Source organism: Aquarana catesbeiana, linkage group LG09 (genome assembly GCF_042186555.1).
Source record: "Aquarana catesbeiana isolate 2022-GZ linkage group LG09, ASM4218655v1, whole genome shotgun sequence".
NCBI classification, from domain to species: Eukaryota; Metazoa; Chordata; class Amphibia; order Anura; family Ranidae; genus Aquarana; species Aquarana catesbeiana.
Genome location: NC_133332.1, coordinates 112707282 through 112730900, shown reverse-complemented (window position 1 = coordinate 112730900; position 23619 = coordinate 112707282). Strand labels below are relative to the sequence as shown.

Genomic DNA, 23619 nt, shown 5'->3' with positions numbered 1-23619 from the left:
CGCTAACACAAACAGCATAGGGGATAGTGGGCACCCCTGTCTTGTGCCGTTGAACATTTCAAACAGCTCAGAAAGTGCTCCATTTACCTTAACCCTCGCAGTAGGTCTTAGATATAAAGCCTTTATTCATCTGGACATATTCGGCCCAAGACCTATCTCTTCTAACGTGCTCTGCAAGAAGCCCCAGTCCACCCTGTCGAATGCTTTTTCAGTATCTATTGACAGGAGTAGTCCTGGGGCTCCACTGTCTTTAATCCTTTGCACTGCCAGAAGTGTTCTGATACCACTGTCCCTCCCTTCTCTTCCTGGGATAAACCCAACTTGATCTGGGTCTACCATCTCGTTCATTATGTTTTTCATTCTCCCAGCTAGTACTTTTGCGAATAACTTTGTATCCGTATTTAGGAGCGATATAGGTCTATAACTCGAGCAGAATGTGCTATCTTTACCTTCTTTAGGGATAATAGTGATATTGGCCTCCAACGCCTCCCTCCTCATTTCCCATTTAACCCCAATCCCATTTGTGTAGGAACACAATTTAGGGATTAATAAGTCCTGGAATTTTTTATAGTATAACAATGTCAAGCCATCGGGCCCAGGACTTTTACCGGCCGATGTTTCTTTGATCGCTTTTTTTACCTCTTCTTCTGTTATGGGGCCTCTAGATCCCTACTTTTGTTTTCTGCTATTTTAGTTAATCCTATGTCTTTTAAGTAGGCTTTTATTTTCCCCCTTTTTTTTTTGTCCTCATCTATTGTATTCTTCTTGTTAATTGAATATAGCTCCCCATAGTAGTCTTGAAAGATCTTGGCAATTTCTCTGGTTTTATATCTCATTTCCCCTGTCTTTGTCTTTATTTTCTCGATATAGTTAGTTGTTTTCCTTTTTTTTAATAACTTTGCAAGATATTTCCCATGTTTGTTCCCGCCCAAGTACCTTTCTTTCTTAATTAGGTTGTATACCGCTCGTGCCTCTTGTTCTAATAGGTCCCTCATGGCCTCTCTTTTTACGATAAAGATTTAATAGCACCTCCGCCTCCCCAGTTAACTTATGCTGTTGTTCGAGATCATGTATTTCTTCTGTTAAAGCTATTTTCTCTTGCTTAAATTTTTTCTTTTTTTCCGACCCAGCTTTAATAAAGATGCCCCTGATATAGGCTTTATGGGCCTCCCAGACAATGGCCTCTGATATCTCCTCAGATTCATTCATCTTAAAATACAGTTCAAGTTCTTTTCTTAATTGGTTTTCTATTTTTTTATCATGCAATAAGTCTTCATTTAACTTCCATATATTACTCTTTGCTAGAGGCTCACCAATATTCAGTTGTAAACTCACAGGCGCAAGGTCTGAGAAGGTCATAATTCCAATATTTGTGCTAGTCACTGCCTCTAACCACCTGTGTTCGATCAGGAAGAAGTCTAATCTGGAATACATCCCATGCACGGGAGAGTGGAATGTGTAGTCCCTTGAGTTTATGTGCTGCGACCTCCATACGTCTACCAGTTGACATTGCTGCAGTTTCTGTTTCACTTTATTCCTCCATACCTTTCCCGTCTCCAGTGCATGCGACGTACTGTCCTCTCCTGGTTCCAAGCAACAATTAAAGTCACAGGCCATTATGGCCCCCCTTTCTTAAATTCCATAAAATCCATCAAGATCCCCAAAAGGTATCTATTTGGATTTTTGTTTGGGCCATATATGTTTGCCAGTGAGCATTCAGTTCCATTCAATTTCCCTCTCAAAAAAAAATAACGCCCTTCTGGGTCAGTCTTTCTCTCTTCTAAATCGAACCTTACTCCCCTGGCAAACCCTATGGCAACTCCTTTAGCGCGGTTTACAGGAGAATCTCCATAGAACCATACTGGGTAATCTTTTGAATAAATTTTTTGTTTTTTACCCTGAGAAAAATGTGTCTCCTGCAACAGTACTACCTTTGCTTTAAGATGTTTTAGTTCGCCCATTATGTTGGCATATTTTATGTAAGAATTTAGGCCGCGTACGTTATATGAGATTATATTTAAACTAGACATTATTTCTCAATTCCCGGACTACTCTGTGCTAGGCCCTCCATAAGAGTAGGGGTCTGTATAATTTGCTTATTGTTTTTTCCCCGGTAGGTATCCTCTCTTATCTTTGTCCCTTGCCCCCCCCCCTCATCCCCATCCCCTTCCCCTCCCAAATGGGGGTAAAAGGCCTCCCCATGGCCCTGCAAACCGTGGCCCCCTCATCCCCTCTGGGTCCCACGGTTAACCCCCTAGAGGTTGAGCACAGGGTGGTCGCCGCTAAAACCGCTACTCCCCCAAACAAAAAAGAGTTTAGGGGTTCCCATGCCCGTTCATCCCTCCCCCTGTCTCCCTTCCCACACTCAACCCACCCCCCGCCCGTTCCCAGGCCCCCTTCCAATTTTATAGTACCTCTATATTCCGTACACTATATTCTATTTTCACTTATAATCATTTTGCTTTAAAGACTGGTTGCCAGGATTGCTATTCCTCTATAGTTTCGCTGTTGTAAGCTCTTTCCCACCAACCGGGATTTCTATCATTGGCACGTCTAGGCGGTTGCAGAATTTTGGTGTATCTTCCGGGAATCTTAGAGTTGCCGATCGGCCTTTTTTACGTCCAATTAGGCAGGCTGGGAAGCCCCATGAATATTGAACGTCATGCGATTTAAGCTGATTCAGTAGGGATTTCAGTCTTCTTCTCCTGGCCAGTGTCTCCGCTGCCAGGTCCGGGAAAAACTGCAGATTTATCTCCTCGAACTTTACTGGTTGGTTATTTTTCAGACATACCTTTATCTGTTCTTTATCCTGGTAGTTGTGGAATCTTGCAATAACTTCTCTTGGGACATCGCCTGCTATTTCTGGGGGCTTTCTGATTCTATGTATTCTTTCAAACTTTATTTTACTACCTACGCCAGGTGTACTTATAATTTGACCGAAGATTTTGTCCATTTTGTCTTGCAATTCCTCATTTACTCCTGATATCTCTGGTAGTCCTCTGATCCGGAGGTTTTTCCTTCTGTACCTGTTCTCTTGGTCCTCCATTCTGTACAATGTGTTCCTCTGTTCTTTCTGTATCTCCTCCATCTGGACCTTTAACCTTTTTAGCCTGTCCACCTTAGCTTACCACATATTCAACCCTTTTTAGTAGATGGTTCATGTCTTCATGTAAAGCAACTATTTCTCCTTTTATGGATGTTTCCAGCCTCGCGAACATTTCCGCCATTTCTCCCTTTGTTGGAAGCTGTTCTTTTTGTTGGGGTTCCATTGTTGTTTCTTCGTCTAGTATCTCGTCTAGTATCTCGCTACTTGCCATAGGGATCTCGAGCTCTGTCACCTGACTTCTCAGTCCCGTCTTTAATATGCCCTCAGAAGTTTTACTTTTGGCCCCCAATTGTTTACCCGGGCTCTCTTTATCGCTCCCCTGTACCATGTATTTTCTAATGGTTCCCGGGCTTGCACTTGCTCTGGGCAGGTTAGCAGCGACCACTTTAGATTCACCCCTCATTTCTTCTTTAACAGGTTCTTTAACACTTTTATCCTAGTGCCTATCCCCTTTTTTTCTTTTTTTTTTTTCCCACCTACTCTTCCCTATTCACCTTCACGCAGGGACAGCGGGGGAGGGGAGGACATTGTTTTTAGTACTACTTTATCTAATTTTTTTTAGTTGTAGGCACCTGAGTGTAGTGTTAATTATATTGGTTGATTTATGAGTAAATCTATGGACAATTCATGGGTACTCGCCGTCATATAGAAGAAAAAAGTTCAAACTTTTTAACCGCCATTATAGACTGTGCACCTGCGACTATAGATATTTGCGATTGATGCCGCTTTTGTCGCTAGACTAAAAAAAAAATTTATTTATTTTTTTAAATTAAGCGAGTGCAGTTTTTTCCACCTTATACAGCCCCAACACGTCGGCTAGTCGTTGCTAAGAGTCCAGTCAGTTGTTTCACCTCCTATTTTTCAATGAAATGTTCCTGCTCCAGTCAACACCCTACTTGAAATATCAATAGGCAATGTCAATAGGTAGTAGGCAATATATAGTCAGCGTGTGGTTTGCATATGGTTTGTATGTTTCATATACCAAGAACATAGATATAGCATTTCATAAAGGCATTCATAGGAACTCAGGTAACAGTGTACATCCGTCAGTCTGCAGTCAATTCCCGGTCTGCCAGAGTTTTCACTTATCTGTTACATATGGCTCTCCTTTAACATTTAAAAAGTCATTTTACTTGTCGTTCTCGTAGATCTGATGCATGAAGGGTCACTGCATCCTGTGTCTTGTTTCTCTCTAAAACTCACATGCAGTAACAGGCAGTCAGCGGGGTCTCACCTCCAGAGCGTTACACCCCCCTCGCCTGTCCTCCACAGCACTGTGCGCACATACCTTCGGCACAGCTTCCCGAAGTCAGTGTTCCGTCCTGCAAGGCATCGACTCTCCACAGCCACCACCGAGACCAGACTCACCTTTCTCCTCTCACAATCTGATGGACCAGGAGCACTCTTCCCCGTTGTGACTCCTAAAGCGGCGCCGTCCTCAGCCATATTCATGCACGCCAGGACCTACTTACTGGGGCGGGGGGGGGGGGATCCACGTAGGGCCAGGAGGCAGCCTCATCCAGACTGCATCACAGGGAGAGGGATCTCTCCAGGCTTCACGGGGATAGCATCGGCTCCTGCTCAACGCCCACTTCCGGCCCCTCCCTTCTCTCTTGGTGTGGTGTGCTTCCCTATACACACTGAAAACTGGTGAAGGGATTATCATCTTTTCCTATTTTAATACTTCAAAGACTGTTGCTGTTTATTAGCGCCGCATGTGGACTTTTTATATTTTTATATTTGCTTATCAACAAATAGTGCTGGCTGTTTTCCTCTTCCAATATTAGTACCTTTTTTCAGTAGCACAGATATCTATCTGTTTTTATTGTTTTCTCGTATACTATACCCGACATAGTGGGACATCCCCGCTGTGTCATTCAAGTGATTACTGATAATAATCCCCGCTCTGCACTGGTGGGACTGACATGCGGCACTGGTGGGACTGACATGAGGCACTGGTGGGACTGACATGAGGCACTGGTGGGACTGACATGAGGCACTGGTGGGACTGACATGCGGCACTGGTGGGACTGACATGCGGCACTGGTGGGACTGACAAGCTGCACTGGTAGGACTGACATTTGGCACTGGTGGTACCTGACATTTGGCTCTGGTGGTCCCTGACATTCGGCTCTGGTGATCCCTGACATTTGGCTCTGGTTGTCCCTGACATTTGGCACTGGTGGTCCCTGATATTTGGCACTGGTGGTCCCTGACATTTGGCTCTGGTGGTCCCTGACATTTGGCACTGGTGGTCCCTGAGATTTGGGTGTACTAATGGGGAATTTTTTGAAAATCCCAGAGTTTTGCTTTAAGGCAGCAAACAAGCCCTATGTTGTACTTTATAAACATACTAGGTCAGTTCTGCAACCTGAGGTTAAGGCATATACTATCCATTTTCCTTCACTTACAGTATAAAAAAAAGACAAATATACAAAAATGTTTATGTAAAAAAAGAAATGTGAAAATAGTAATGATGCTTTCACCACTAGGTAAAACTGTCCACCACTCAAGGATCTATTAAGACAGCTGCTTTTTGATTGCTCCCAGCAGCCTCTGTTATACCCCACCCCTTCAGATTTGCTAGGATTTAAGTGTTCATTTGACCTCAGAAAAGTGGGTCTCTCCCAGCGACAAGGGTTAAATGCTCACTTTTGCCTACGGGTAAAGGTAGGAGTACCTAACTTATTTCTGGCCCCAGCAGGATTTTACCCAGTAGTGCAACCAGCCCCGTGAAGCCTCCTCTTTTAGGTGCTCCTGGCAACCTTCTCTCCCCTAGACACACTGTAATCCCCCACCCATTTTTTTTTTTTTTTATTACAACCTGCATTTGGACTTTAAACACATATTAAAAGTTTTGCTTTGGTTACACACCCTCTTATTGTGCAGACTTTTGTCTGCAACTATACATCCTTTGGATTTAAAACCAACTTAAGCTACAATATTAGAGTCACTGGGTAAGCACACATTTGGTGGTTTACAACAAATCAATACTGTACCTGGCAATGCTTCTCTTCCCTACATAGCGGAAGTGGAATAAGCAGGCCCTGCAGTTGAACAGAGAAGGAAGAAACATTATTAAAATTGACAGAGGTTTTCTCACATACCAAACAGTAAAATCACATGAGGGTATCTTGTCATAGGAGAAACATGGATGCCGCTATTGCCATTTAAATGTTATACGGTCTGGTGGCAGACAATGCAATACAAGCTTTTATACTGGGCTATCACCATCCTTTTTTATGTTCTTGTCCTAGTGAGCTCGGAAAGGTTTGGAAAGGTTTTTTAAAGGTGTAGAGCTACCCCTGCAGGGGTCGCTGGTATTAACTGGTTCTTTCCTAATAGTACATAGGCTGCCCGTCCCAGTAAGCACCAGTCCATTCACTTTAGCTCCAATAACTCAGTCTAGGGAATGTCTTTTTGAAATGTAATGCTTGCAAAACTTTAAACAGGAGAGGGGTTAGGGCATGGGATACTCCAAAACAATTAGCACAATTAGCACAGCAGTTAGAGAACAATCTTCTCCTTAAGTAAACGTAGATGTTGGACAGTCTAAACTCCACAGCTGAACACCATGAGGTAACTTTCTGAACAGGCTAAGACCTCATAGCTGGGGATCATGAGGCACGTTTCTTTGGCATCTGGTTACCTTAATCCAATACACAACTACTGGTAGCCAGTGCAATTTCCAAAAAAACTGCACAGTCACAAGGGTAAATTTTGGGCCTTTAAGCACAAGTCCCCTGGACAGCTGCCACCTTCCAGTTTCCCCTGGACATGGTCCAGTGAGTGAGACAGTCTTTCTCCAGACCCGATCCCTTGTGGTGAAGTCCTGCAATCAGCTTCTATGCAAAACCATGCAGGCTCTCAGCCCTGACACAGCTGAGGCCTCTAGAACAGCTGCACAGTCCATGGGCTGCCAGAGGGCTCTGGAACCCTCCTGGAGAGAGAGAACGAACCCAGGTCTTCAGTGCTTCAGACTGCCCCCTTCTGGACACTCCTCTCCAGGGATTGGCTGGAGAATGATAAATATACAGATTGGTTACTTGAATCCCCCTCTCTAAGCTTTGGAAGCTTCTTTCAGAGGCAGGGGGAAGCAATTAAACTCCCAGCCTGTGAAACCATGAACAGGCAAGGACAAATGATCACTGCTTCCTTGATTACAGAAGCAGAAGAAGAAGAAGAAGAAGAAGCAAAAACTAGATTTACCTAGCATCATATGCCAGGAGGATGCTACATCCCCCCCCCAAAAAAATAAAAATAGGCCCAGTCCTCATGGGCCAAGTAGCATGAAAAAATTACTCTTGTACCCAACAACCAAAAATCCCATGATAAAATAGAGGACGGGGAATGGTGAAAATAACAGCATAATCATAAATATGTGGCATTCCACATAGTAAACATTTGGCACCTTTCGGGGGGAAGAGGGAGCAGGTATCTGGTTTTGACAGGTCATCGCTCCCACTCATGGCTAAGCTCACCGCAGCGAACTCAATCGGAAGCCCCCCTCCTCCTTGCCCCAGCTTTGGGCCATTTACAAAGCACAATGCACATCATGCATGCGCAGTAGGGAGCTGCCGGTTTCCCTTAGCCAAGATGGCGGCAGCAGCAGCACCGATAGCCGATTGAAAAATTGGTTCTGTGAGGACACCACTGGATTCATGGACAGGTAAGTGTCCTAATATTAAAAGTCAGCAGCTACAGTATCTGTAGTATTTTTTTGGCCAAAAACTAGATATGCAAGACAAAACCAGGGGAAATTACCAGCTCAGCTCACCAACCAAATTAACTTGTCTAACAGTATGCGTTAAAAACAGGTGTTTAGTTAGCACACATTTGCAAATGCATGCGTAAGCTGTAGGGCCCCTTCACGGCACCCTGTATTACCTGCAGTCCTATCTCTTGTAAATTTTTGAGAGTCTTCAACAGTGGGAGCACATGCATTCTAATGGATAGATAGAGGGCAGGTGGGCCTAGAGGTAGCCCAGTCCTCCTTAAAGGCACAAGGGCACACCAGACACCCAGCATGTAGCACAATGGCAGCAAAGGTGTCCAGTGTAGCCCCTCACCAATATTTTACCAGTAACAAACAAGTGGCCCCTGCCCCCATCTATAACTGGCCTTCACAGCAAGAAGCACATGGAAGGGCAACGCAACTGTAAAAACTAGATATACCTAGCATTATCTGCTAGGAGGGTGATACTAATGCAATCCTTTCCAGGGAGAAACATGGAAGCTGCCATTTCAGGCATGCTATTCTACAAATGTTACCTGGCAGTCATGCTAACCCCTCTAGCTTCAATAATTCAAATCACTGATCTTAAACAGTCATGTGGATAAAGACCTCTGACTCTTCTTATGGGGCGTACATACGGTCGGACTTTTTGGCCACAAAAGTCCGACGGACGCCGATGGACCAAATCCGGCTGACAATCCGATCATGTGTGGGCTTCCCTGGACTTTCCGATCGTGTGTGGACTTCCCCGGACTTTTCCAGTCGCAAATCTGACGGACTTTAGATTTGGAACTTGCTTCAAATCTTTACGTCGTAACTCCACCGGACCCAGAAATCCGCTCGTCTGTATGCTAGTCTGACGGACAAAAACCCACGCTAGGGCAGCTATTGGCTACTGGTTATCAACTTCCTTATTTTAGTGCGGTGTACGTCATCACGTACGAATCCGTCGGACTTTTTTGTGATCGTATGTAGGCAAGTCCGTTCGTTAGAAAGTCCGCCGCAAGTCGGCCAAAAGTCCGTCGAAAGTTTGGCGGACGGGCTGTCGGACTTTTGTAGCCGAAAAGTTCGACCGTGTGTACGCCCCATAAGAGCATTTTAATTTTCAACATTTTCAAAGTCAGAGATATGGCAACTCTTGAAACTAGTGGTTCATTACCAGTTAGTAATAGCAGTTCTTGAATTTCAGTTATGACAGGCTAACTTAATTTCTGATACTTCTGGTTAGAATTATTCTGCTTTTGAATTTCTTGCTTTTGCACAGTCTCCTATGGCTTCCTTGATTTTGCCATCCTCTCCGCTCAACGTATATCATGCAGCAAGCAACAAGAAGTACACAGGGCACTCAGGTAGCAGGACGAGTTTCCAAATTGTGTAAAAAGAAAGCTATGTTTGGGGCATTCCTCGACCTGAGTATCTCCTATGGTCTGGTGTAATAACAACCGACTACTTATGCTAAACCCTAACAGTGCTCCCTTTTGGTCTGTTAAATATACAGTCTGAAGTGTTTTATTATATCTTTTTGAAAAGTGCCAAAAAAATCTGTTGAACATGTTAGAAATTCACATTACATGTGTTATATTAAGCAGTTCTTAGATTGGATTATACTGCATGTCTGTCATTTGGCAAGAAAAACCTGGGCAGGGCTGACATCACTCAGTCAACAAAAAATGTTGTGTGTTGTCAGCCCACATAGAAATCAGCTGACATTCGGCCCGTTCGGACGGCTTCAGTCGAGAAGCATGACCGAAAAAGGTCTGCCGATTACCTCTTGATCTTTTTCTCATCAAATTTGTTTATTATGTTTTAAATATAACAAAGATTAACAAATTGAGTACATACATATAAAAATACCTGACTTTGAGTCAAACAAAAAGAAAAAAGTCAGTCCATAGAGAACTCAGGAGTTGGCGTAGGAGAAGGAAAACGACCACGTTTTGATTGTCTCTGGCGACTTTTATTTCCTTCAATACCAGCTGATTTTTGCAGGGAACAGGTAACCATTTGATTTCATGCATTGCTTTGTTTGAAAGGGTATTCTAGAAATTGGATGTTTTGTAAAGAAGAATGGAGTTCTTCAGCAGAACGGCAGACATATTTAGATCCATGGTAAGTGAAGCGAATTGAAAATGGAAAGCCCCATTGATAGGTGATTTGATGTCGCTTTAAAACTTGAAGAAGTGGCTTCAAAGCCCGACGCTTAGAGATGGTGAGTTGAGATAGATCAGCAAAAAGTTGATAGGTATATCCCTGGAAAATCAGTGAATCTTTTGTTCTAGCTGCAGCTAGTTGTTCCTTGAAATTTGGCGATTATATCATGCAGTGGTTCATCAGCTTTGCGAGGTGTGAGGGCAATCCTGTCTATCTCCATTAGTTTGACTGGTATGGAAGGCTGTAGTTCTTGAAATAGGGATAGCATAGTGGCTTGCAAATCAGTGACAGATTCAGATATTCCACATATGGATATCGGAATGGCGGGCCCTATTTTCGTAATCTTCTAAACGAGATTGAAGGACTAAGTTTTCCTCTTTGGGGTTTTCAAATTCAACTGCATAAGCCTGCGTGTTATTTTCAAGTTCATCAACCCGCAGTTCAAGATTTGCAGTGCGTTGGCCCAGTTCTCTGCTTTGCCTAGTCAGACTGTTTGTTATATGATCTGGGGTCGTTTTAAGGGCTTTGTGAAGCATTTTTTCAAATTGCCTCAGAACAGAAGGATAAGCAGGGTCTGTAAAAGATATCATTTGTGAAGTTCGTATTAATGAATCTGAGTCATATTCCCACAGATAATTTAGAGGGCTGAGAGGATTTTACTGAGTGTGAGGTACCATGGGGAGGGGATGCAGCTAGTGCCATTCTGACTGAAGCCTGAGGCAGTAATTCTTTGTTTGTTTTTTGGTTTATTTTTCAGTCAAGAACTCCCAAGAACCATTACATTAAGTGGCAGGGGTTATTAGCAGACCAAGTAACAATATTTACTGGGTTAAGCTGAGCTGGGAGTCGGGACACAGTAAAATAAGGCAGAAACATCAGAGCAGAGCTCTAAGCTGGCATGTCTGCTCAGTCAGGCTCCACCCATGCACCTTAGTTTTCTTCCGTTCAGCCCACTAGTTTGAATGAAAAAAAAACTAGCAGTGTGTATTAGACTTTAGATGTCAAGTGTATTTCTGGAACATCAACTGGTATTTTCTGCACTTGTAAGGTTTTTAACAACTTGCCGACCAGCCGCCATCATTATACTGCAGCAGGTCGGCACAATCCTGCGAACAGTCATAGCTGTACATCAGCTCCTTTAAGCTGCATTGCGCTGCATTCCGGGGGTGCGAATGCTCGTGGCCGGCGGTCGCGATGACCGCCGGCCACGCGTGATCGCGGGCACGAGAGGCAGAACAGGGACGTGTGCATGTAAACACACAAATCCCTGTTATGTGAGGAAAGGAGATACAGATCGTGAGTTCCTAAAAGCTAGGAATCACGATCTGTCAGTCCCCTCCCCCCACAGTTAGAACACACAGTCAGGGAACACAGGTAACTCCTTGATCGCCCCTAGTGTTAAGCCCTTCCCTGCCAGTGACATTTACACAGTAATCAGTGCCTTTTTATAGCAGTGATCGCTGTATAATTGTCAATGGTTTCAAAAATGTGTCTAAAGTATTCGATGTGTCTGCCATAATGTCACAGTCCCGATAAAAATCGCAGAAAATCGCCATTACTAGTAAAAAAAAGAAAAATAATAAAAATGCCATAAATCTATCCCCTATTTTGTAGATGCTATAACTTTTGCGCAAATCAATCAATATACGCTTATTGCGATTTTTGTTACCAAAAATATGTAGAAGAATACATATCGGCCTAAACTGAAGAAAAAATTTGCTTTTTTAAAAAAAGAACGGGTATATTATAGCAAAAAGTACAAAATAAATTTTTTCAAAATTGTCGCTCTTTTTTGTTTATAGCGCAAAAAATAAAAACTGCAGAGGTGATCAAATACCACCAAAAGAAATCTCTATCTGTGGGAAAAAAAAGGACGTCAATTTGCACTACAAGTGGACTTGGAAGTGCAGTCGCTGTAAATCTGACAGGTAGATCTGAAATGAGGGGAAGTTCTTCTGATTTTATCATCCAATCATGTGCAAGCTAAAATGCTGTTTTTTATTTTACTTGTCCCCCCTGGATTTACAGTGACTGCACTTCCAAGTGCACTTGCAGTGCACTTGTAGTGCAAAGTGGATTTGCTTTTTGTAAATAACCCCCTAAGTGTAGCTTTACCACATTACATTTACTAAGGAAAATTAGTGCAGTTGCACTTGTAAAGTGAACAGTTTATTTGCCTCTAGTAAATCAACCCCATAATGTACTGCATACATACAAGCACAGAAGAGTTATGGCAGAAAAAGACCAAGTGATCTATCAAGTCTAACTTTTTTTAAAATCTTTTAATGTAAGAGTTGGAAGAAAGCATACATTATTACAGTGAAATTAGGCAGCTTACGTGTCAACTCCAGACAAATTAAGTATTGCTAAATAATGGGGCAAATATAAATCTTTGTTGAGCACAGTTCAAATAATTGAGGACTGACTATTCAGTTTCTTGCATCATCCCACTTGTGATGAATTCTCTGAAGTATTCGAGGCAGGATTAAAATGACTAAAAAGGATCAATAAACTTCATAAAAAAGGTGTTGCCTGAGGTGGTCATTTACTATCAGAGGTCCAAAAATGTTATAAGAAACGTCTTCAAATTGTGCATTCAAACACAAAAAGAAGAGATAGCTAAGCAGCTATTCACTTTCTATTGTTATAATTGAATTTTGAGTTTGGACTTGAGCTTTCGTTAAATGCATTTTTTAATTTTGCATTCTTGGTCCCAGATAGAAAAACATTAGATTATAAACACTCTGCGCTTTTTAAATGTTCTCCCTGGCAGGACCCCAATCAGTGGGGGTGCATATATAAATTGGCAGCAGTATGGTTGATACTACAAAACACAAGAAAGAGAGGGTGCGTCAGCCTAGTGCATTATCCAATAACCATTTATTTGTAAAAATAAACATATATCTACTTACAAACGATAAAAAAGATGAAGCTCATCAGAGTAACAAAGTTGTTCTTTCCACTCTGCGTGCTCCTGGGCTTGGGAGGAAATCAACTAGGTCCAACTGTCTTGTTTCGAGGGTTATGCCCTCTTCCTTAGAACCAAGACCTTAGCCCTCTCTTTTTTTTTTGTTTTTTCCAGTATGTTTTTGGGACCCCTCAAGTCCTGAGAGGGCAGCAAAGCATGGTGCATTTATTTCTACAGTCAAGAAATGAATGTGAAGGAAGATCTGGTGTTAGACCACCACACTCATGCACAGGAAGGGTTTTGTTTTGGGCTTATTTTTGGAATACTACAGCCTGCATTCCTTTAACTTTGTACTGGAGGTCATTCTCCAAGGAGAAGCAGCACATGCAGGGATATTTAATGATGGTAGTTAAGGCATGCAACAGAACAATACCAAATAAAGCATGTAATGAAAAATAGATTAAAAAAGAAAAAACGGAAAAAACTTTCTCAATCAACATCAACTATTTTTTAATCCTTTTCCTGCTAGCTACTTGTTTTAAACTTTTTCTTTTTCATTTTTTCAGTTACGTATTCATTTCTGGTCTAAAACAAAATGATGCATACATCCTAAGGGTCTTCATAGGCATTGCCCTTTCATCTGTTCATCTGGAGGAGGGGCTTTCTCAGCTAAGCACACCCTCCTGCCTGTGTTCTGTCAAAAGAGTCAACTCGTCAAACTCTCCAATTACATTACTTCCAGTTTCTCTCCAGCAACAGTAATTGCAGATTTCAACAACGTGCCTCTTTTCGCACAACACAGCCAACATTTACACTACAGTAGACGAAGAGTTGGCTGCTTTGATACAACGGCTAAGCAGTATAAAAGTTGTCACCTCCTTAAAGGCGGCCATCTTGTTGGTTACTAGCCGGCAGACAATTCCCACTCATTATATTGTCTACTGTAGTGTATACAGTGGCTGTGTTCTGTGTAGACAGGCACGTCGTCAAAATCTGCAAATACTGTTGCTGGAGAGAAACCGGACGTGACGCAATTGGAAATTTTGAGGAGTTGGTTCTTTTGACAGAACTCTTTTGACAGAGGATCCTGCATGCCTGAGCTAAGAGCAGATGGATTCCAGGAAGTTAATACTACATGACTCATCTGCCCTTACTCAAGATGGCCATGGCTAGCAATGCTAGACCCTTTGATAAAGTCACGTGAACAGTTATGCAACGCGTCAGAGAAAGAGCCAGGTGTCGTCACTTCCGGTCGCGGCCGAGACCGGAAGTTTTTCACGTGTATAACACTATTTGTTTTGATTCCCAACTGTAAGTTACTACGTTTTTATTATGAAATATTTTCATGACATATTACAATATGGAGCCCACCTCTTCCTTTTACATGTGAATGAGCTGATTGATATATTTCCTTGAAAGTGCTATGTGTTCCTGGATTCCCTGGGAATCGATCGTTTGCTGTGAAACCAGCATTTAGCAGAAAGGCGCATTTATTAATCTGACTGAGGTGAGAGGCTGGGGCAAACCATTTGCGCACCTCGGATGATATCTGGCACTTGCACTTTTTTGAATGACCTTTTTTGCACTGTTGGCTGCATTTATATGTCACTATATATGCTGGATTTGTCTGCACTTTAAATGGGACTATTTTTTGCAAATTTTTTTGAAACATCATATTGTTATTTGCACATGAATGACTTTGTTGCTCAGATTGCACATTTTTTGGTAATACGCATTTGCCTATTTGCACATTTTATGCACCTTATTCATGTGAGAATCAATGATTTTATCACACTATTTGTATTTGGAATCACGTTATATATATATTTGCACATTTTTTGCAGAGTTTGCACATTGATTGGTATTGGATGCACTTTATTTCATCATTGTATGTGAGGTCTTAGTATATTTAGTAAGCGCCACATTCTTATAGCTTTTAAATTAGTGTTTTTTTAGTGTGGGAACACCATTGCTGTTGGCAGCTACTTGTTAGATTTTGTTTCTCATCCCTTGGTTTGCACATTAGTACCCCCCCTTTATCAATGCTAGGGTGGTGTTTTTCAAAGTGATTTCTCAACAAAATGAGACATGGATGAATGGGTGAGTTTGCTTTGGATACCAACAATGAATTAAATAGCGTTTTCAGTTTGTGGTGCTTAAATACAGCTAAGTTCCGCTTTAAGGGATAAAAAACTGAATTTAAAATGAAAGAGAAAGAGAGCCTAAGAGAACACAAGTTTTCATTTTCTATGGAATGCATTAGCTCATTTGTAAATGAATTAATAAAATAACTATACTGTGTCTTTAGTGTTGGGTTCTTGCACTGTTTCCAAACAGCATTGGCATGGTTGTATTTACTACAGAAGCAATCCCTGTTCTTACACCACTCAATTCTAACTTGCATACAAACATTTAACCCTATTCTTAACCTGACTTATTTTAGACCACCAAACCCGCTATACTATAACCTAAGCCAGTGGTTGTCAACTTATGGTGTAAAGGGGGCCTCAAATGCAGCCCCTGACATCACCAAAAGGTTGCACATAATGTTCAATATATGTAATGCATGAGAGAACTGTCAGAAACTGCAGACCTATTAGAGGAAATGAGCTTCAGAAAGTGTGGACACGATACATTTTTGGATGGTAATATGCTGCAGAAGACAATACAAAACTGGAAACATGTTATATGAGGCTAGTAGAGATCAATGCTATTACCCCAATTAATGTTCCCACTACTGGGGGGTCTGGGGGGCCACACATCATATATTAAAGGGCCACACGCAGCCCTCGGGCCGCAGGTTGCGCATCAGGGACCTAAGCTACGAAAAGCTGTGTAATATGCATCTGTCAGCACCTCCTTCTGGCTGCTGACACCAAACCGCAGGAGCAGCGACAGGTCATATGTAAATACATGCAAGCGTGGCCAGCCACTCTTACTAAATACAGATCCCATTACTTGACTTGCCACTGCAGTTGTATTTGGTTATGTGTAAGTAGAGGGAGCTCAGGGATGCTGACAGATAAGTACTGAAAAGCTTTTTTTCATCAGTTTACATTATAATTTTTAGAAATGGTTCAAAATAGGTTAGGTTTAGAGTTTGTGTCGGCTTTTAAAAAGAAAGCCTCTTTACTTGTCATACTTACTCTAAAAGCATAAGAAAGTTTAAGAGCTCCTGGGGGGACATTTTATTCCAATAGCCAACCAGCGAATCTAAAAACAAAACAAATAAATAAACTGTTATGTTCAATGCTTTACAATGCAACAGGTGGCATTCTGGCTCTATTGTTGCTGGAGCAAAAAAAAAATACAAGCCAAAAGAATAACACAAAGCATGAGCAGAGTGAATATATAACAGAACAATTAGGGAAATATAAAGCTAAACATAATTCAAAGCACATCTATTAAAAAAAGATCAATAAAGATGATTTATTACAAGTGAGTAGGCAATACGCGATAATTAAATATCTAAGGGGCACATTTTCTTTGCTGGCAGGCTAAATCAACCACTCCTGGGGACTGAAGATGCAAGTTTGGAATATCCAGATGTACAGCCTTCCTCCTTGTGGCGTCACGACCCTCTTGCTACAGGGAGAATGCAGCCCCTTCCAAAAGATGCTAGGTTATTTAAACAGCATGACCCAACCCAAAATGGAAACATAAGCTATGGCTGTACCAATGTTTTAAGGTAGTAAGTGTTTTACAGCTAACTCTTGCCAAAACAGCCAACTCTGACTAGCAAAATAAATTCAAACATCATCAGAAATAACTATGTGAAATAAGGGTTAAAAAGCAACAAACCCAAGGAGTCCAAAATAAGGGACATCTATGAGACATTGGGGCTGATTTACTAAAACTGGAGAGTGCAAAATATGGTGCAGCTGTGCACAGAAACCAATCAGCTTCCAGATTTTTTGTTTGTCAAAGCTTAAAAAAGTTCAGGATTTAGAAAAAAAATTATAATTACCTAGGTGGACGCAGCATCGATCCAATGCTGCATCTGTCCCCTGCTGGCTCTAAGACTGAGAACTGAGCAATCAAAGAACACCGATCACTGAGTTCTAAGAGTTCTATGAGCAGAGAGCTGGGGACTGTCAGACACCTGCTCTTTGCTCTGACTCCTCCCCCAACACCCACTGCGTGCTCCCTGGAGCACTGAACTGTGGAGGGGAGCAGCTGGCTCTGGCTCTCGGCAGATCACTGCAGCTTTGATTATACTTCTCCTTTAATTGAAGAAGCTGAAGTTAGAAGCTGATAGGCTATCATGCACAGCTGCACCAGATTTTGCACTCTCCAGTTTTAGCAAATCAACCCCATTGAATTGCTCAAGCTGGTACTTTTTTAATTTAGGTAAATGTAATAGACATGCTTTCTCTGAATACAAGACAATCCACAGACTTTAATGGTGTAAAACACTCATAAAACTCTAGCACAGCCTAAAGTCATCAGGGGTGCCGCAGCATCCTGGTACAGAAAGGCATTCAGATCAGACCAAGCTCCAAACTGTACATTAAGGACAGTGGGAACTCAGTCAGGAAGGTGATGTGGAGTCAGGAAAGTGAAAGCAGACGATGGCGGAGGTGTCTTCCTGACTCTTGAGCTCTCCACCTACAGTACAGAACCTAGCGGAGTAAGGGCACTCCACACAGTTGCAGTGTGGCCCCATTGACCTGGGTTATACTTCTAGCCATGGCCACAGCATGCATACAACTCGGTCTGCTGCCCCTGCAGCTAAAAGGGGAGCAGTTGGGGGTGGTAAAAATGGCTCAACTGCATAGTCTTATTTGCTGCCCAACCTCACATGTGAATGAGCCCTTGGTTCACATCGGTGCACCTGCATGCAAAGACACACGAAAGAAGTTCCTGACCCTTTTTTTCATAATTGTGCTGCACTGAACATACACTGCCTTTGTGTTAGGACGGGTGTCATTGCTTGGGTCACCTACTGGTGGCATTGTTGTATTTAGAACCAAAGGGTGTAGTTCTGTTGGCCAGCAAGTGTCTCCCAGCAGATGGACCGTACAGGTAATTATGCTGCTCCTGATAGGAATGCTGGGGGTATATAAACCCGCCTTGCACCAAGATTCAATGCTTCAGAATTTTCCCTGCAAGCTATATCCCTGCTTGAGCCTGACCTGTTCCTGTCTCTTGTTCTGAATCCTGATCCAGAGACCTGACCCTTGGAACCTGCTTCCTGCTCCCTTTACTGACCTTATATTCCCATTACCTGGCTTCCTGTTCCCCTTATCACTTGTCCCTGTCTTGTTTAGCTTATGTGCGTTCCCTTCACTTGTATATAGTTAGTTAGTTAGTTAGTTAGTTAGTTAGTTAGTTAGTTCGGTGTTATATTAGGTTTGCTGTGTTCATTTACTTTTCACTTATTGTTTATGGTTTACTGGTGCTGGTTTTCAAGCGTGTCATTATCTTTAATAAATATATATTTTCACTTATTCATCTGGTCCTGATTCCTTTAAGTACAGCCAACTGATCTGATCACCCCTGCCGGATGCCTGCATGCGGTATCCGTGACACTTTGTCAATGCATGGGGGTACTATTAACAGTTAATGGCATCCCTGCATGTCAGCTAAACAGCAGCGCATTTGCCTGCATGTTAGGAATGTGCATGCTTATGTGCATGTTCTCCAACACACAGTAATGTAAATCAAGCCTTAGAATGGGCTGCCTCGAGACTGAAAATACTTTTCAAGGGCACAGTGACTAGAAAAAAGCTTGAGAAACACTGCTCTAGCATTTCCAGACCATGCGATTTAGCCTGTCTATGATTAAACGCTTAATGCTGACATCTGCTCCAATGATTCAGGTGAAGTATGAAGTTTAATGATAGGTCATTTTTAAATAGTCTTCAAAATTTCAAGGAATGTAATAAGAATTCACCAACATTTACAAATCTATAGATAAACTACAAGTGTATGCAATTTCTGAACTCAATAGTGCCACAAGCATTTTAGCACTGAGACCAGGCAAAATCTAGTCTTTACCAGGTAACCCTGTGAATAAAAATGGGTTTCACTGCATGGTCACAGTTCTTAGGTTTTTACAACTGGTTACTGGCGATAAGCAAGTAAAAAACTATAGTGGGATACAAGAACAATTGAGTGTACCAAACTAATGTCCAAGAGTGTAGTCTGAAAACAAGCGCATACTCAGGAAGACACAGTTCTGGGCAGGCAGCACAATAGGATTCTCGAAGAGTTAGATCCCAGGTGAATGAGCCACAGGAAGAGGAGAGCAGTGGTCATTCATGGCAGTGAAAACGGTTCAAACTGACAGTTCCTTAAAATACATAGATATGCGGCATATACAGTATAGATGTATAGGGGTTATAGGAGAATTATAAAATGGAACCAACCATGCATCATAATTTACTACAATTTAAGATATCAAGCAATGTTAAAATAAACTGAAATATGACTGTTCACTTTGCTGTTAAAGAATTTAATTATTTCCTAAGAATGTGTTGGATAATTAGTAATATACTGTATGTGATGATGTGTATCTGCTGTGCATTATAGAGTGAATATCACTTTCACATTCTCCTGTGTAACCAGTAACACTCCTCTATCAGGGAATGATTTGTTGCTTCCTGTTTTTTTTTTCGCCTGCTCAGTTTGGTGATGTATGGATGTACTCAGAGATATAGAAAGATTGACAGATGCTCCAACAAACAGATTTATCTAAGTTACATCTCCAAGTTCTATTAAGCCCAAACCACCCAAATGGAAAAAAAATGCCCTGTTGATCCAGCAAAATGCACTTAGCTCCTAATTTCCTGTTGCAAGCTGACAACTTGGGGCAGACCTTGTATGCGGATGCGGTGCAGTATCTGGGGCTTTAACCACTTGACCTCTAAAAGATTTAACCCCCCTTCATAACCATGCCATTTTTTGTGATACGGCACTGCATTATTTTAACTGACCAAAGCCCGGTCATGCAATGCTGTACCCAAAATACATTTATATATTTTTTTTCCCCACAATTAGAGCTTTCTTTTGGTGGTATTTGATCACCTCTGTGTTTTTTATTTTTTGCGCTAGAAACAAAAAAAAAACAACAATTTTAAGAAAAATCAATATTTTTTACTTTCTGCTATAAAACATATGCAATAAAAAATGTTAAAAATCGAATTTCTTCATTAATTTAGGCCAATATGTATTTTGCTACATATTTTTGGTAAAAAAAATCCCAATAAGCGTATATTGATTCGTTTTGAGCAAAAGTTATAGTGTCTACAAACTATGATTTAATTTGGTACTAGTAATGGAGGCGATCAGCGACTTATAGCAGGTCTGTGATAGTGATGCGGACATTTGGACCTTTTTTTGGGGACTGGTGAAAACTAACCATTTTTTGGGGACCGGTGAAATAATTACAGTGATCATTGCAAAAAATATGCACCGTCACTGTACTAATGACACTGGCTGTGAAGGGGTAAAATCAGAGGCTGTGAAACGGTTAAATATGTGCCTAGCCAGTGTTTTTCTAAACTGTGGGAGGCGCTTTTACTAGGGGAAGGCATGGATCCAGGTCCATGCTTTGCAGGGACACAGGATCCATGCCTTTCCTCCTGCCAGAACGGTGATCTGCCTTGTTTGCAGACCGCTGTTCTGCCTCTCTGCTTGACCATCAATGGGTGCCGGCAGACATCAAGTCCATGGTACCCTCTGCCTGCGGAACGCATATGCGCCCCCTGCCTGGAAGAGCTAGATCGCGTACATATGATTGGTCCGGCACACAGATGCTTCCCTGTAGCAGTAAAACTGCTATGGGGCAGACCTGCAGGAATTAAAAAATATGTCGCTTCCTCACCCGGTTTTAACCCAGTATAGCCCTCGACACTGTATCACAGCTGCATACCTTACATGTGGTTGCAGTACAGACCCATTCTCTTGAATGTGTTCCATTTGGCAGCAGTACACGACAGATGGATAACAGGAAAGATAGAACAGCCAATTTGTTTATAAAACATTCAGTTTCGATTAGGCAGCACGTTGCATACATTGTTTAATTAGATACTTTGTATACCATTGTGTATTTCTGTATGCTTTGTGTTAGAATGTGATTTACACTTGCTGTTCCTGGGGACATTACTCTGTTTCCTTTGGAAATTGTTTTTAGGAATATTTTGTCAGATGTAAACAGCCTTTTTAAACAACTGTTGCCTCAACAACTTTCACCAGAAAGGATGAAACTTCAAAAAGCATACAAACAGTTATGTTATCACCCATTTTAGGACCTAATAAATTGTATTAGAGGCTCCAGCTAATCAGAGCAAATTTGAATCCCATCCTCTGTATTGCGTTTCTCTAAATACAATTGCTTCTCAATTCAGCTTCACCAGTCAAAATGTTGCTGAAAACCCCATAAGTTTTGGTTTCTCTGTCATTGTTTCATTGTTACTGCAGAGAGGCATGTGTACAACCCTATCTAGCTGTCTTTGAAGCTTAAGGGTAGCCAATGTGGAGGTGGTAAAAATATGGTTAAATTGCCTATTTTTACTGCCCCCCCTCCCCTTCCTTGATCACAAGTGTAAACAAGCCCTAAAAGCTTAGAAATGTCTTTGCTGTGTGTTTACATTGGAGAACTGGCAGGCTGGCAAGATTATGTTCTACATTAAAAATAGCTAAGACTACTTTTCTAACCACTTGTCTACTTGTCACTTTTACCCCCTTCCTGACCAAGCCAATTTTCAGCTCTCATCGCTGTCATACTGTAAATGACAATTGCGAGGTCATGCAACACTGTACTCATATGACATTTTTATAATTTTTTTCATACAAATAGAGCTTTCTTTTGGTGGTATTTAATCACCACTGAGTTTTTTGCTAAATAAATTTAAAAAAAAGACAGAAAATTAAAAAAAAAAAACAAAAAACCTTTTTTATAGTTTGTTATAACATTTTTCAAATAGGTAATTTTTCTCCTTCACTGATGTGTGCTGAGGAGGCTGCACTGATGGGCACTGATGAGGCGGCACTGATAAGGTGGGAATGATAGGTGGCACTGATAGGCACTGATAGGTGGAACTGATGGGCACTGATAAGGCGGCAATAATAGGTGTTTATAAAGGCAGTACAGCGCTAGAAAATAATAACCCTATAAATCTTCAATTAACATAGTTATTTAAAGCGGGTGGACCACGTCATGCCGTCGCCGCTGAAGAAGTCCCGCCCATCACAAGGGACGTAACGCGTACGGAAAACATCACGTGACTTGAATCGTGACGTCACCCGCACCTTGTTTACTGATCTCCGTGGAGTATCCTATATGCTTTTATCCTTCGCACTGGGGAACAGTGCTTTCCTTGAAAGTTTATCTACTTTTTATTAAAACTTTTAAGCAATATACAGAGAGCACTAGATGTTGTTTATTCTATTGCATATGATCGCTCTACGATCTTCATCTGGAATTCTCTCTCTTTATGGACATTTATGTTAATTGAAGATTTATAGGGTTATTATTTTCTAGCGCTGTACTGCCTTTATAAACTTGAGTTGTTGGATTTGATAAATTTTATCCTCAGTATTCAGCCGCTTTAGTTTACAACATAAGAGATTAGCGCTGGTTGAATTCTTGTTATATTGGCAATAATAGGTGGCACTGATAGGTGGAATTGATGAGCACTGATGAGGCAGCACTGATAGGTGGAATTGATGGGCACTGATGAGGCGGCACTGATGAGGCGGCACTGATGAGGCTGCACTGATAGGCGGCACTGATGGGCACTGAGAGATGGCACTGATAGGCAGCACTAATAGGCAGGACTGATGAGCACTGATAGGCAGCTCTGATGGGGACTGATATGTAGCTCTGATAGGTGGCACTGATGCGCAGGCACTGATAGGCACTGATTGGCAGCACTAATGGGCACTAATTGGCAGCACTGGTGGGGAAAAAAAGCTGGTAACCGGCTTGTGTTTACATCCTGTGATCAGCTGTCATTGGCTGACAGCTGATCACATGGTAAAGGGCCGCTGTGACTGGCCCTTTAGCTCGATCTGCGATCAGCTGAGTCCGAAGGACTTGGCAATCACAAACGCGTCACCTGCGAGCCACAGGGGAACACGCGGGCAGCGGGATCACAGGTGGACGTCCATGTACACCCTCCCAGCAAAGGAAACGCATGCTGCAACTGTCTTTCGGCTATAGCGTGGGCAGATAATGGTTAATGATAATGATTTGCTGTATGGTCTGCTCAAATACATGCCTTTGTAAGACTCTCATATTTATATTGCTTTCCAAACTTTACTCAATAAAAATGTATTTAAACTGCAATAGCTGAGACTTTCGTGCCTCTGTTGTGAACTTTGAAGAATACTTTCTCCACAATGCCTATAGCTACAAAGGTGAATGATGGCCATTTATGAAGAGCTTTTACTGCTTGTTCCCAATATAAAAATACTTTGGTATGCATAGTCTGGGCACAGCACTGGTAAAACATCATACTCTCATATGTATATTACTTTCCAAAGTCTACGCAATAAAAATTTATTGAAACTGCAATAGCTGAGATTTTCGTGCCTCTGCAGTGAACTTTGAAGATTACTTTCTCCACAATGCCTATAGCTACAAAGGTGAATCATGGCCAGTTATGAAGAGCTTTTAATGCTTGTTTCTATAAAAATACTTTGCTATGCATAATCTGGGCACAGGTGAAAAAACTCTTTCAATGGAATATTTAACTAAGCAAAAGGGAGCAA

At 41.8% G+C, this 23619-nt stretch overlaps 1 protein-coding gene across 2 annotated transcripts in view; it reads right to left on the bottom strand.

Annotated features, from left to right (window-relative positions):
• DOCK11 (dedicator of cytokinesis 11) overlaps window positions 1–23619 on the bottom strand; it is a 525243-nt gene that overhangs the window by 301966 nt on the left and 199658 nt on the right. For both annotated transcript variants that reach the window (XM_073599152.1, XM_073599153.1), the window contains 2 exons: window positions 16047–16113; window positions 6106–6153 (listed from right to left, as the gene is read on the bottom strand). In XM_073599152.1, coding sequence (XP_073455253.1) covers window positions 6106–6153; window positions 16047–16113 — 115 coding nt within the window. The remainder of the gene's footprint in view (window positions 1–6105; window positions 6154–16046; window positions 16114–23619) is intronic.